General features: G+C 36.6%; 1 protein-coding gene and 1 pseudogene across 7 annotated transcripts in view; both read left to right on the top strand.

Moving 5' to 3' along the window:
- Positions 1-15,385, top strand: part of PLD5 (phospholipase D family member 5) — a 453,172-nt gene that overhangs the window by 274,089 nt on the left and 163,698 nt on the right. For 6 of the 7 annotated variants that reach the window (XM_077167818.1, XM_077167821.1, XM_077167819.1 and 3 more), the window contains exon 4: positions 5,781-5,892. In XM_077167818.1, coding sequence (XP_077023933.1) covers positions 5,781-5,892 — 112 coding nt within the window. Of the gene's footprint in view, positions 1-5,780; positions 5,893-15,385 lie in introns of those variants that run through there. The other variant, XM_077167824.1, reaches the window with a different exon arrangement.
- Positions 1,123-2,281, top strand: LOC143689428 (peroxiredoxin-like 2C pseudogene; annotated as a pseudogene).

The raw sequence follows: 15,385 nt of genomic DNA, 5'->3' as shown, positions 1-15,385 counted from the left end.
ACTGACTCTTCTGGTAATCAAGCCCCAGCAGCTGCTTGGCTCAGGAAAGTTGAACAGATCAGAGCTGGAAATGGAAAGAAAGGGTGAGATTTGGGGGTAACTTTCTTCCCAGAATACCCCTTCCTTTTCCAGTTTTAACATAGCAGAGTGATCATGTGGAGAGAATTGCCCTAGATCAAAAAGAGAGATAGAAGTGCTAGGTCTAGCTGTGTTACTAGCAAGCTACATGCCCATCAGCACATTATTGAATTTCCTTGGGCCTCAGCATCCTCATTTATAAAATGAGGACACTGGTAAACTGTTGTTCTCTAGGGCGTCTTCCAGCTATGCCATTCGCAGTTTATATCCAATCTCAGTATCCCGAGGGTTCCACGTTTTATCTGATAATTTACTCCTTGATATGATGAAGGGCTAAGAGTCAATATTTTTCTGTGTTCTGTGAGGCCCTGTCAATTCAGTAAAGCAGGGGGGAGAATAGGCAGAGATATTTTGCCTAAACTTTCATGTGAACAGACAGTTCAACTATTAAACGAAGTTGGAAAAACACCACCACATTCCATGTAGTCCCCATAAGTAATTTTATCAGCATTACTTTTTTCTGGTTTCCCTTTGGTATTTTTACTTTTTCCTTTTACATTGTAATTCAGCATTTCCTCTTCTCTACACATTATTTTGGTTCAACAGAAACAAGCATTGTGTATACAATTCCTACTCTCCTGCGATAGAAAGAGCCTCTGTGTTAAGCAGCTTCTTCAGGGTCACAAAGGGGCAAAGCTGGGTCTCTGTTCTTGGGAAACAACTTCCCGCTCAAGGCAGTCCTGTCTGTCAGTAGGCTTCTGCAGACCTCATGGAAAACTGGTTTAAAGTAGGTAAACTTGCCTGAGCCATTGACTCTCTTCAAAGTTATTTATTTAAGTTTGAAATGATGGTTAATGTTCTTCACTAGAAAGGGCAGGTTTTTAAATTGCTGATGTCTGAAAGCTAAGGGGCTTTTGATATTTCATTGTTAAAGAAAATGATGAGTGAACTCGATTCAGGAAACATTAGGCCATACGACAGGTCTCTGCATAGAGTGGTTACTTAATATCTTTGGAAGTTAATACGTTTTGAACTCTTGCAAAAATGAGTAATCAGGGATGCTGCTCTTCCTGGTGCGCCCCTTCCGGCCGCGGCCCACATGCACCAGGGGGCCCTTGGACGCAGGCTGCGGTGGCCGCCCCAGCCCCAGTCGCGCGGTGGGGCAGCGGCCGCGCAGCCCTGAGCGCGGGCAGCCCCTGGCTGCCGGTGCTGGACGCCTCTGGGAAGCCAGTGCCTTTCGGTACGCTGTTCCGCGGAGCACCGGGCAGTGGTGGTCTTCGTGTGGCATGTCCTGTGTTACATTTGCAAGGAATACATAGAAGATCTGGCCAGAATCCCCAAGAGTTTTTTACAAGAAGCAAATGTCACCCTTGAGGTGGTTGCACAGTCCTCCCATCATATTGAACCTTACTGCAAACTGACTTGGTATTCTCACGAAATATCTATGTTGATCCTGAGAGAGAAATGTATAAAAGATTGAGAATGAAAAGAGGTGAAGATTGTGAAGTCAAACATGCTCTGGGGAAGCATTCAGAGCCTGTGGCCGGCAGTGACTGAACCGCTTTTTTTTTTATTATTATTAATTTAAAAAAAATAACAAACAAAACATTTAGAAATCATTCCATTCTACATATATAATCAGTAATTCTTAATATCATCACATAGTTGCATATTCATCATTTCTTAGTACATTTGCATCCATTTAGAAAAAGAAATAAAAAGACAACAGAAAAAGAAATAAAATGATAATAGAGAAAAAAAAACTATACGTACCATACCCCTTACCCCTCGCTTTCATTTACCACTATTTCAAACTGAATTTATTTTAACATTTGTTCCCCCTATTATTTATTTTTATTCCATATGTTCTACTCTTCTGTTGATATAGTAGCTAAAAGGAGCATCAGACACAAGGTTTTCACAATCACACAGTCACACTGTGAAAGCTATATCATTGTTCAGTCATCATCAAGAAACATGGCTACTGGAACACAGCTCTACATTTTCAGCTGGTCCGCTTTTTGATTTTCAAGGAGACCCGGCTCAGCAAGGTGGAACCTTCATCTTAGGTCCAGGTAATAACATTCATTTCATACACCACCATAGGAATAGGTTGGACCAGAAACCCATCAATTCTGTTCTGCAGCTTCTTGAAGCTGAGCATGTGAACTTCACAAGCAGACCTTCACTTATCCATATGTGACTCGGTACAGAAGTTCTCGCTTTCAGTCGGATCCTGGGAAATGGGACCTTAAGTATTTGGAATGTAGTAACCTTATATCATTTGCTGACCCTTCCAGTCTTCCAGGAGTTAGAAAAACATACACAGAGAACGTGACGATTAAATTGCACATTGTGAGGCTGTAAAACTAAATAAAGCTATAAAATTTTAAATACCATTCTGAACATTTACTTACATTACTGTGTATCCATTTAATGAGAAATATTTCTTTTGCCACTGAAATGATAAATTTTTATGAAGGCTATATTAAGGTAAGGCAAAGCAACTCAAGACCGTGTTATTCAGTGAAAAAGCAGGATATTAAATTATATAAGCAATATAATCCTATTTTATATGTATATGCTTTTATTTTTGTATGCTTGGGGGGAAAAAAAAGCAAGAAATAAACACACCAGAATATTGCCAGTGAGGTGTCTCTATATGGAAGGATTACGGGTTTTTATTTTTTTCTCCATATATGTCTATATTTTCCAACTGCTTTATTATGAGCATAATTAATTTCTTAGACCAGGAAAAGGCCATTAAAATTATATGAGAGACATATTCTTATATAATAAGCTCCACAATGTTGCAAATTAAATAGGCTGTAGTCCACATGTTTTCATCCCGATTGCTTTACTAGGAGAAAATGTGGCAAATGGAATAGCTTTCAAATAGTCTGTGGTCAAAACATCTTGTCACCACACACCCACTATCAGTTTCTCTAGAATTCCTTTTTTGTATGTGAAAGGGAAAAAATTTTTGCTTTAGGTATTTAAGATCTATATTTAAAATATGATCAGTATGTTTTTTTAAAGCAAATTTTAGAAATTTGTTAGGAAACCTCTTTAACTTGAGTGTACACTGTGGTTTGGTCGTACAGTGCTAGAGAGCTGCATGTCACCTCCAAATTGCTTTTATTTAGTGGATTATTGTCATCATTTATTTTTCTAGAATCTTAATATATTTTAATGTTGGATGTGTCCCAGAAATTCTGGTGAAAAGTACAGCAAAATGAAAATATTGTTAATTATTAACAAGTATAATACTGCTTTAATCTTACAGTACTTTTATATATCGCCTATGAATTCACACAGGAAATATGTGAATGTCTCTGAATATTGTTTTCATGTGTATCTACATGAACAATTATGCTTTTAATCAATAAAAATGTAATTTCTCATAAAATGTAAAAAAAAAAAAAAATGCGTTGACAGGGAGACTTATTAAGACACCAAAAATGGGAAATGTAATAGCAGTTCCACCTCAAGCCCAACTACAGAGTTCATTACGGTGACAACGATAGTTAAAAATTTTAGGATTCTTTGCTGTAAATGATAAGCACCTGCTAAAAGTCAAACCAAGCTTTACTTAACAAGTCTGTCCATTTCTGTAGTTTTGGTTTCTATTTTTATTCATGTTTGAGAATTCTTTGCTTTAAGTCTCATAAAAATAACACAGCAGTAATAAGTTAAGGCACAGAATGGGACATACTGACAGTCTAAAAGAGCTCCTATATTTCATTTGTACTAAATATGTTCTGTTACTTTAGGGCAAAAATAAGTGTTTTTGTTTAAAAATACTGGCCCACTAACAATAGAGGTCTCATGAAACACACAAAGCACATGAGCCTTTTCTCTGTTGGAAAGGGAAAAGTATGGCAACTTACGTGAATATGTGATGGTCCTGAGTGTGGGCTCTAGAAATCTGGGCCACGCAGATGTCACCAAGCCTTCAGCTGTAGGCGGCAGGAGTATGGTGCGCTCCTTGGAAGAGTGCTCGAGCTGACCTGACCAAGCAGCTTTTGTTGTTAATTCTGTCTGTGAAGGAACCACGAGCTCGGCAGCATGTATGTTCCTTCCTGTCAGGTATCTGAGAGCCCCACAGTCCAAGCCTTCATTTCTCCACTGGACAGTTGAAATTTACAGAACAAATCAGCATCCCTTTTCCTCCCTTTTCTTTTTCTCTTCCCCACCACCCCTCTCAACGTCTTTCTTTCCTCACCTTATACACCTCTTTAAAAGAAGGAGCTTTCATTACATTTTTACATTTATAGCTCCTCATACTCTAACTCAGCATATGCATAGGAATACCTGGTGTGTGGTGGGGCTGTCTGTAATCTCTGGTGTGCAGAGCCATCTCGGTGTTTTTGATGGGCTCTGCTTTGGCTATCCTTTAATAGCACACTCAGTTAAACTGAAAGGAAGCCTTGAAGCCTTGGAGATGGGATGCAACATCTACTCCATTCTGTAGGCCCCAAGAGTTATGGAACTTTGGCTGCACCAGGACAGCTCAGGTTAATGCTTGGTCAGACCAAGTAGTCACTCCCTCAGCTATCCTCAGGTGGGTTAACCTGTGCCCTCCTCCTTAACACTTTAGGGATTTGATGTTTGGTTTATCACTCTTCTAAAGCTGAATTGTATGAATTGCTGGTGGACATCTACGCTTCCTCCATTCCCTCTTCCCAATTGCTAAATCCTTTCTCTGTAATTATTATTAACAGAACGTACTTATCAAAGTAAAATTAGACTTTGCCATTTAGGGGCTATTAATGCTAAAGCTTTATTGCCTGCTTGGCCCCCTAAGGCATTTGAGTTACTAGTCAAATAGTTGACAACTGGAAAATCAGTAAAAGAAGACCTCTTCCCTTTTATGATAAGGAGAAGAAGACTGTATAGACACAGGGGGAAATAATCAATAATGAGTGGCAATTCATTCATTTGAGATAATGTAATGATTATACAACTTTCATTATTCACTCTCCCTGAGATTAAAATTTACTAGAAATTAACCTACTTTTGAAAACCTTCTAATGAAACCCCTTAGTTTTTATTTCATTATTTTTTAGATTGCACTAAAAATTACAAAGTTCTGGGGACACCATTAGTTGAATTCAGTAAAACAAATTTTAAACAAGAAGATGAATTTAGACAAATCAGTGATTAGTAAATATGATTTCCTCCATCTTAGGTAATACCTCCAGGATACTTACAATTAACTCTTAATTCATATGAAAATCTTTTGAAGTAAATACTAAGATTATCTGCATTTTACAAAGGAAGAAACTGGAGATTAATGTTATATTAAGAAACATAACATATAAATTGGAAAACCAGTTCTCTCTGGGCTGAAACACAGCTGTTATAATATTCAGGACTACCTCTTCAAGTGTAGATAACTTCAGAATTCATGACAAAGTCAACAAAAGGTAGATTTGCATTGTAGCATTGAAATTATTGTGACAATTTTTGAATTGCAGAGTACTCATGAAAGACATAATCTGTGTTCATGCTACTACTCTATTCATATAAACTCTTTTGAAAGAATTTCCTAATTCTCCCATGAATACTAATTGTTGGAATGCTTGCTTTTTATAATACGAATGAATACTTTTACTTTTTAATGAGTCTATTTTTACCTATTTAAAATGACAAACTTTTAGGTTTTCTGACTTTCTTTGTCTCTGTATATTTTTTTCCAGGGCCAACGTCTTTTTGAAAAGCTGCTTCAACTGACTTCACAAAATATTGAAATCAAGCTAGTGAGTGATGTAACAGCTGATTCAAAGGTATTAGAAGCCTTGAAATTAAAGGGTAAGACCAAGGTTGATATGCTACTCTACCACTGGGTATTCTAAGATCCCTTTAATTTCACTCAAAATAGCGTATATTTTCTTTATACTCAACACATCACTTAGTATACTTTGTGTATTTCTTTTGAAGAATAGACTCATTGAATATTTAAATGAGGGAACTAATTAATCGATACTATTGGGATTTTTAAAATAGTGTTAGTGTGTGTTAGTTTATACAAAATAATGTACTTGACCATTAAGTGACAATTAATGAGAAAGAAAACTCTTCCCTTCTCTAGACACTTCACTGATGTGATTTGAGGAAGCATTAGAGCAAACATTGGATTTCTGATTTTCTCTTGCACTCAAATAAACATCCTCCTCATGCTACATGTTCTTTAAAATAAGATAGTGTGAACATCATGTATACTACCACTTTGCAATTGTATCTCACAGTCTCATAAAGATTGAGAATAATTCTGAAATGCATTTCTTCATTTTTCTGTAACTGTCACTAACTGAACTTTCACTTTCAGATATTTTTTATTGACTTGTAAAAAATGTTTACCCTGAATTTACTCTCTAGATTGAAAACCACTATAAGAAGTATATATGTGCAAGCCCATAAAAATGTTGAAGTTACCCAGGTGTTCTAGTTTGCTAGCTACTGGAATGTAACACACTAGAGATGGATTGGCTTCTAATAAAAGGGGATTCATTTCATTAGTTCTTCAGAGGAAATGCAGCTAACTTTCCACTGAGGTTCTTTCTTACGTGGAAAGGCACAGGATGGTCTCTGCTGGCCTTCTCTCTAGGCCTCTGGGTTCCAACAACGTTCCCTGGGGTGATTTCTTTCTTCATCTCCAAGGGCCTGGGCTGAACTGTGAGTGCTGAGATGAGGTTTACTGAACTGCTTGGGCTGTGCTACCTTGTGCTCTCTCATTTTAGCACCATCCAGTTAAGTCAAATGTCATTCATTGCAGCAGGCATACCTCCTAGCCGACTGCAGATGTAGCTAGCAACAGATGAGGTTCACGTACCATTGGCTCATGTCTGCAGCACAAAACTTGGTGCCTTCACCTGGCCAAGTTGACAATTGAATCTAGTTACCACACCAGGAGTCTGTGGAAGAAGATGTAGAGTTGGCTTCTTTGAATCTTAGTGGTTTACCCGATGGCATCTCATTTCATGTTTATGTCGTTTTGACATGCTATGCATTTTTGCTTGCCATCTTGCCCATATTAAGTCACAACACCTTCTAAAAAAATGGAGCAGATTATGAAGCAAATAAGTGAGCCCAAGAGGCCTTTTCTTCTGAAGAAAAGTTGGAAGCGATAAAGCATATTGAGGGTTGTAAGCATATAGATTGCAAACTTGGCCATGTACATGTGCCTATTACCACCCATGCTATGGCAAATAACACAGAATGGGTTGGCTTTAACAGTGGGAATTTATGGGCTCACAGTTTTGAGTCTAGGAGAAGTCTAAAATTGTGGTGTCAGGAAAGCTGTGTTTTCTCACAGACGGTAACATTCTGGTGCTGGCCGATGGTCATCCTTGGGATTCCTTAACTTAAATCCCTGTCTCGCATTTCATGACCATGTCCCTTCTTTCTCTTCTGGGTCCCATTGACTTCTGACTCCTCCTGCGGCTTTCTCCTACTATGGTAACTAGTTTCTTTCTCTTTATAAGGCCTTCAGTAAAATCTGGATTAAGAACCAACCTCATTCAGTTGGACCATACATTAATTTAAAATAGCATCTTTAAGAGATCCTATTATGAACACTATTATAGTGGGTTCACACCCATAGGATGTGGGATTAAGATTAATAATGTCTAAATTGGGGCATGTAATTCAGCCTACCAAAACACGTAATAAAATTGATGTGTACTGCTGTATCTGAAAAGCTTCACTATGTTACTTGAACACAGCATCATATTTTTGAAGAACTAGAAAAATACCTGGTTCAGTAGATTGACAGATATAACCGGCGTGGTTAGAAATGTATTACGATTTTTCACATTAAGAAAAATGAAATTGGGTTCCTGCTATCTGAAATTTTATCTAATACATATTTAGGAATGGATTACTTTTGTTTAACTGAGATTGTAGATGATGTTTCTCGTGGAGACTGCTTGCATCTCCTTTGGGTTTGATTATCTAGGAAAGATAAAAAGCACATGAGTCATGATGAAAAGGGAGGGGGCCTATGAGGTCTTTTACTTCTTATTCATCTATCCATGAATCTGTTCCTTGCCATAGCTTATTCTTTATCTTGTAAATGCAACCAAAAGTGAAAACCGGGGAGTATTAGGGGGCTAACAGACTTTCTTAGGTACTGTTGGATATTTGGATACACTAAACAGGGAGTAGCTGTTAACAGATTTATGGATAAAGGCCTTGTTTACAATTCTTTTGAGAACTGTGCGTTAAAGTCTCATTGCCTCAGTAAAGTCATTGTTTCTTAGCAAAAGAGGAAGTGTTTAAATTTTATAAACACATGAGTCTACGACTATAATATTGGCTCTGCTTTTTTCAGTTCTAATATATAATAGGAACTCTTGTTGCTATATAAGAAAAATGATGATTTTCCTTTATAATGGTAAAGCAATAAACAGCACCCCAATTTCTCATATCTATTTCCTATGTACTTTTAGTAGGCCTATCTGCCTTTTAGTAACACATATATGTGTATACTGTACATCCTATGTAAATCTTTTAAAATATAGTTTGTTTTTTTTTTTTTTTTTTTTTTTTACATGGGCAGGCACCGGGAATCGAACCCAGGTCCTCGGGCTTGGCAGGCAAGCATTCTTACCTGCTGAGCCACTGTGGCCCGCCCTAAAATGTAGTTTTTGTATGTCTCTATTCTTATCCTTTGACAGAGACATTAAATGACAACTTAAGGCATTTTAGAAATTTAAATCTATGTTCAAAAACCTTAAGTGTTAACAGTTGATATTTTTAGGGAGAGATCCTATTCTTTTAGCACAGTTGCAGGAAGATTTATCCAGAAATAGACCACAAAAAGCAGAGAGCTACTTCAACTGTGAGGGCATAACTGAACATAAAAGCTAATCAAATATATAATGAAAAAGAATAAGAATGAGGATTTCTCATAAAATGGTAAAGATTTAGTGCAAATGAAGGACCTGAGAGGGCAAGGCAGGCTGGAGAAGTGAAATAACTGCCCAAAGCCGCCAAGCTGCTGGTGGATGGGGTAAGATCCCAGGTCTCTGTGCCCCCTGCTTCCTACTCCATGCCTCTCCTCTCGTTTGCTCAGAGATCAGAAAGGCAAACCAAAGCTCCCTCCCCCAGGCCATTTCCAAGCTTCAAATTATGGCTTTTGGGGAAGGGTGCTTTTGAAACCCAATCCACATAAAGTCCTTGAACCCAGGGAGGGATATAATTCTAGACAAGGATTCCTGCAAATTCAGAAAGCTTTCCTGATTGTTTTTTCTAATTTCATGTATTAACTGCTTCCATCTGTAATTCCCATAAATATCTCAAGGGCAGCACGTGAACTTATCTCGTGTTTTTCCTCTCTCCAACTCCGAACAATTGCAACAGTAAGACTGTCCTTTCACTCGAGCTTCTATCCACCCATTCGCTCACACTGGAAAACTAAATCCCACACTGTTTCCCATCCCTTGTAGCTCATGAGCCAAATTTAATAGGATCTGCCCTCTACGTATCTCTCCTGGGTATTGCATTCCCTTCTGGTTCAGGTCTTTAGTAGCTCACACAGGCCTCACCAAATGGCCTTTCTCTCTGCTTGGATCTTGCTGCCTGCCCATTACCACCATCCAGTCCCCACACAGCTACCAAAGAGATCGTCCACTTCATGATTATTGTTGTCACTTCCCTACTGAACTTCCCATGCATAATGACATGTACACTTTGATAGAAGAATATCATAATATATGATAAAAGGAGCAAGTATTAAGTGTATAGCTCAATGAATTTTTACAAGGCAAACACACTCATGTAACTCCTTCACAGATCAAGATATCGAGCCCCGCAAGCCTCTCAAAAAGCTTTCTCAATCCTTCCTGAAGTCAGTCCCTTCTGCAGAAGTAGCCAGCATTCCAACTTGTACCACCATAGGTTACATTTGTCTTTCTTTGACTTTATATGGATAGAATAGTATATACATGTACTCTTATATCTGGACTCTTTTGCTCAATTTTGTGTTGTTTATAAAACCCATATATGTTGCATATAGTAGTAGATTGCCTTTTTTTACCCTGCTTTATAGTGTTCCATTGTGTATCTGTAATACTCTTTACCTATTCTACTGATGATGGGCGCTTAGGTATTCTCTGTTTGAGGTTATTATAAATAACGCAGCTGTGGTCACTCTTATGCATGTCATTTTGGTGCCCATATGTGCATATTTTCGTTGGATATTCCACCAAGAGTAGAGTTGCTAGAGTCATAAGCTACATATATTTTCGACGCTATAGATATTCCTAATCAATTCCCAAATTGGTTGTATCAGTTTATACTTCCACAAGAAGTATATTGCTCCACATCCTCACCAAAATTTACTAGTCTTTATCCTTTTTATTTCAGCCATTCTAGTAGATATTATCATGTTGTGACTTTAATTTCCATTCACTTCATGACTAATGATGTCAAGCACCTTTTCATATGCTTATTGACCATTCCCATGTGCCCTTTGATGAAGTACCTATTCAAATATTTTTCTCATGGTTATTTTATTTTTTTATGTGTGCATTCTAAATACGTAAAAGGACTAGATTCAAGTCCTTTTTTGGATATATGTATTTCAAATATCTTCTTTCATTTGTGGCTTTCCTTTTCATCTTCTAACAATATCTTTAGATAAATAGAATTTCTTAATTTTAATGAAATTAAATTTATTATTTATTTACTGCTAGTGCTTCTTGCCTGCTGCATAAAAGATTTGTCATTATAAGTTCATAAAGATATTCTCATGTGTTTCATTCTTGATGCTGTATATTTTTACCTTTTATATCTAAGTCTTTTAAGGTCTGGACTTAATTTTTATCCCTTGTATGAAGTAGGGATAGAGGTTAACTTTTATTTATATGGAATGCCATTCATTGAAAAGACCATTCTTTTCTGTATTGCAGAGGCATCTTTCTTAACAATCAGGTGACTATGTGTCTGGATTTGTTTATGGATTCCTTATTATATTCCATTGGCCTACATGTCTATCCTAGAACAAATACTACAATATTAAATTAATGTAGCTTTAAAATACCTGTTATATCAGGTGGTGTGATTATTTCACCTTTTTCATCTTTTAATCTGCCTTATTCTTTACTCTTATCATTTTAAAATGAATTGCAGAATCATTTTGCACAAAACTGCTGAAATATTTATTAGGATTACATTGACTCTGTAGATGAAGTTGGAAAACTTGACATTTGTGCAATATATTGAATCTTCCACTCATAATAAGACTATAATATTCCCTCTGAGAACTATTGTAGCTGCATCTCTTTTTTAATATAACACAAGTTTTAACAAAATTATTTTTCATTAAAAAAGTTTTAAGTTTCCACTGCAATTTCTTCTTTGATCCATGGGCTTTTTAGAAGTGTAATCCTTGTTTTCCAAACATCTGGGGGATTGTTCTACTTAACTTTTTTTGTTGTTGTTATTTCAACTATATTCAGAGGATATATTCCATATGATTCAATCACATTTGCTTTGTCAATTTTTATATATCTGCGTATAAATTTTGAGGCCTTTTAATAGCAGCATTTTGATTTTGTTTTTTGTATTTTATCAGCTTTTACAGTTGTTTTGGCCAGATAATTAATCAATTAAAAGCTAATTCATCATAGCTGAAAGTGGGAACCACCCTATCAATATATATAAAATCACTTCATTCATGATTCTTAGCTGGTGGGCCTTAAAGACCAACTAGATGAGACGCGGGATTGTCATTTCAGTCCTCTGCTTTCTCTATATCAACCTTCAAATGGGAAGTACATCTGCTAATGCTTGCTTAGCTAGGAGTAATCCTGACATTTTCCTTCATTTCTATTCTTTATGTTCACCAGAAAATGCCTTTGATGTTGCGTTGCTTGCCAAACCTAGTACCAGTAATATCACAATAATGGTATTAAAATGTTATACTACTATTAATATTTTCATATCTGCTTATTTATTTTAGTCATAAACAAAACATTGTCTTAATGGCATTACCATATTTTATATTTATTATTGCAATAATTCATAATTTAGCAAAATCTTTTTTATTTGTCTTTCAAACTATAGCATTTCAATATGCCGTCTATGATATTACTAAAATAGTTAATGCTCCTTGTAACTTACTAACAATTAAAAATTAACAAATAATATAAAGTCAGAAAAAAATTTTCTTTCAGGAAAGTGCAGACTTATTTTATTCACAGTGGGATGATAGTTCTTTAATCGAATGAGTAGTACGTCATAAAGGATTTAGAATCAGTGATCTAGAAAATAAAGTCCACACTTCTTTAAAAGAGCATTTGAAACCATCTGAATCTTAAATCTCCCTTTACAGTCTTGCTCTTACTATATCCTGTTATTCACTTTCCACGTATCTAAAAGCTAATTGTGATTTCCCAAATACAAATGTTTTCTCAAAGCTCTGTTTTCTAAAATATGCTTTTCCCTGTGCTAGTGTCTTACCAACTTGCAAGCTCCTGTTGAGCCTTCAAGATCCATATTAAGCCTTATCCATAACATTTTCCCTTTAGCCTTCCCTCTTTAGGGCCATATGGTCATACCATCTTCTTTTCTTCCATCATTCATTCATTGTTTATTCAACAATCATTCAGTGAGTATTTGACATGTGCTAGCAAGATAGAAAATTGTCTAAGACATGAGTGTTTTCCCAACTTCACAGAGTCAGTCTGGTGGAGAAGACTGGTATAAGTATGATAAATTGATCAAGGAATTCCTCCAGTTTTTCTGAATTTCTTTTTAATTTTTATTAGAAAAGTTATAGGTCTACAGAAAAATCATGCAGAAAATAAGAGTTCTCACGTAATGCCCCTTCCGTACATACACAGTTTTTCCTTTTATTAGTGTTTTGCATTAGTGTGGTAACTTTGTTACAATTGATGAAACAATATTATTATAATTATACTATTAACTATAGTCCATAGTTTGCATTAGATTCATTATTTGTATTGTACTGTTCTATGGCTTTTTAAAAAAATTTTATTCTGATAGCAAGCAAGAATTTCCCATTTTTAATAATCACATCCAAATTATATAAATCCAGTGGTATAAATTACATTCACAATTTTGTGCTGCCATCAACACAATCCATTACCAAAGCTTTTTATTACCTGAAACAAATTCTGTAGCAATTAAGCAATTAATTTCCCATTCCCCACACCCACCTAGGCCCCTGGTAACCTGCATTCCAGTCCCTGACCCTGTGTATTTGTTTAATTCAATTATTTCATACCAATGAGATCATATCATATTTTTTGTCCTGTTGTGCCTGACATTTCACTCAACGCAACACAAGGTTCATCTTGTCACATGTATCAGGACTTCATTCCTTTTTGCAGCTGAATAATAGTCCATAGCGTATTTGGATTCCATTGTATATGCACTGTATTTATCTGTCCATCAGTTGATGGACACTTGGGTTACTTTCATATTTTAGCAATTGTGAATAATGCCGTTGTGAACATTGGTGTGCTGGTTTGAAAGGATGTATGTCCCCTAGAAAAGCCATGTTTTAATCTAAATCCCATTTCATAAAAGTAGAATAATCCCTATTCAATACTGTATGTTTGAAACTGTAATCAGATCATCTCCTTGGAGATATGATTTAATCAAGAGTGGTTGTTAAGCTCTATTAGGGGAGATGTGTCTCCAACTATTTGGGTGGGTCTTGATAAGTTTCTGGAGTCCTATAAAAGAGGAAACATTTTGGAGAATGAAGGAGATTCAGAGAGAGTCAGAGAAGAACAGCATAGCCACGAGAAACAGAGAGCCCACTAGCCAGTGACCTTTGGAGATGAAGAAGGAAAATGCCTCCCGGGGAGCTTCATGAAACAGGAAGCCAGGAGAGAAAGCTAGCAGATGATGCCTTGCTTGCCATGTGCCCTTCCAGCCAAGAGAGAAACTGTGACTGCGTTTGCCATGTGCCTTCTCACTTGAGAGAGAAACCCTGAACTTCGTCAGCCTTCTTGAACCAAGATATCTTTCCCTGGATGCCTTAGATTGGACATTTCTATAGACTTCTATGGACATTTTCTTGGCCTTAGAACTGTAAACTAGCAACTTATTAAATTCCCTTTTTTAAAAGCCATTCTGTCTCTGGTATCTTGCATACTAGAACAGCTAGCAATTGGTGTGCAACTATCTTTCAGTTATTTCGGGTATATGACCTAGTGGTGGGATTGCCAGATCATTTGGTAGTTCTATCCTTAGCTTTCTGAGGAACTGCCAAACTGTCTTCCACAGCAGCTGTACCATTTTACATTCCCAGTGGCAACAAATGAGTGTTCTTTTTTTTTGCCACATCCTCTCCAACACTTGTTACTTTCCGTTTTTTAAATAATAGCACGCATTCTGTTGAGTACGAAATACTGTCTCATTATGGTTTTGATTTGCATTTCCCTGAAGATTTGATAGCGTTGAACATCTATTCTTGTGCTTTCTGGCTTTTTGCATATCTTCTTTGGAGAGCTGTCTCTTTATAAGTCTTTTGTCTTTTTTTAATTGGGTTACTTGTCTTTTTGTTGTTAAGTTGAAGACGTTCTTTTATATGTTCTGGCTATTAAACCTTTATTGGATATGTGGTTTCCAAATATTTTCTCCCAGTCTGTAGGTTGTTTCTTTTACCTTCATGAAGAGGTCCTTTGAGGCACAAAAGTTTTTCATTTTGATGAGGTCCTGTTTATATATTTTTTCTTTTCTTGCTTGTGCTGTGGGTGTAAAGGTAAGGTTCCGTTGCCTAACGCAAGGTCCTGAGGATGTCAGAACTTCTATATGAAAATAATGTGATGAAATCAGAAACTTGAAATACTTAAACTTGATTTGATATCTTTTCTTGGCAGACAAAGAAAATTTCAGAAGTCATATTCCTAGGTATTCAGCTAAGAAAATTGTAACTCAAATGAAAAGAGAGGAGGTAGTCATAAAAGTATTTTTCTAAAAAGGAGAAAAATATAAAACATTCAGTGGTAAGCCTAGAGAGATGAACTTACTAGGTCCTATTTGGACTTTGCTCATTGCTGGTGATCAGCCCATTTTCACAACCACATAAAGCAGTTCGTGTTAGAGCTTGGGGAACTCCTTGCTGTGCCCCTCTCTTCTGACAGTACATTTCACTGTAGGCTCAGGGGTGTTAGCTGAGACCTGGCTTGGCTAATGTTTCAAGGCTTCAATTTGTTAGAACCAAACATGTGTTTTCCTCCCACTCCCTTCTTTTCTGTACATTCATACCTTATGTGAATAAAGCTACAGCTTTGTCTATATTGCTTGTAAATGTTTTGTGACAGCT

Source organism: Tamandua tetradactyla, chromosome 7 (genome assembly GCF_023851605.1).
Source record: "Tamandua tetradactyla isolate mTamTet1 chromosome 7, mTamTet1.pri, whole genome shotgun sequence".
NCBI lineage: Eukaryota > Metazoa > Chordata > Mammalia > Pilosa > Myrmecophagidae > Tamandua > Tamandua tetradactyla.
The sequence above is the reverse complement of the archived record's forward strand: the minus strand, read 5'-3'. Positions and strand labels throughout refer to the sequence as shown.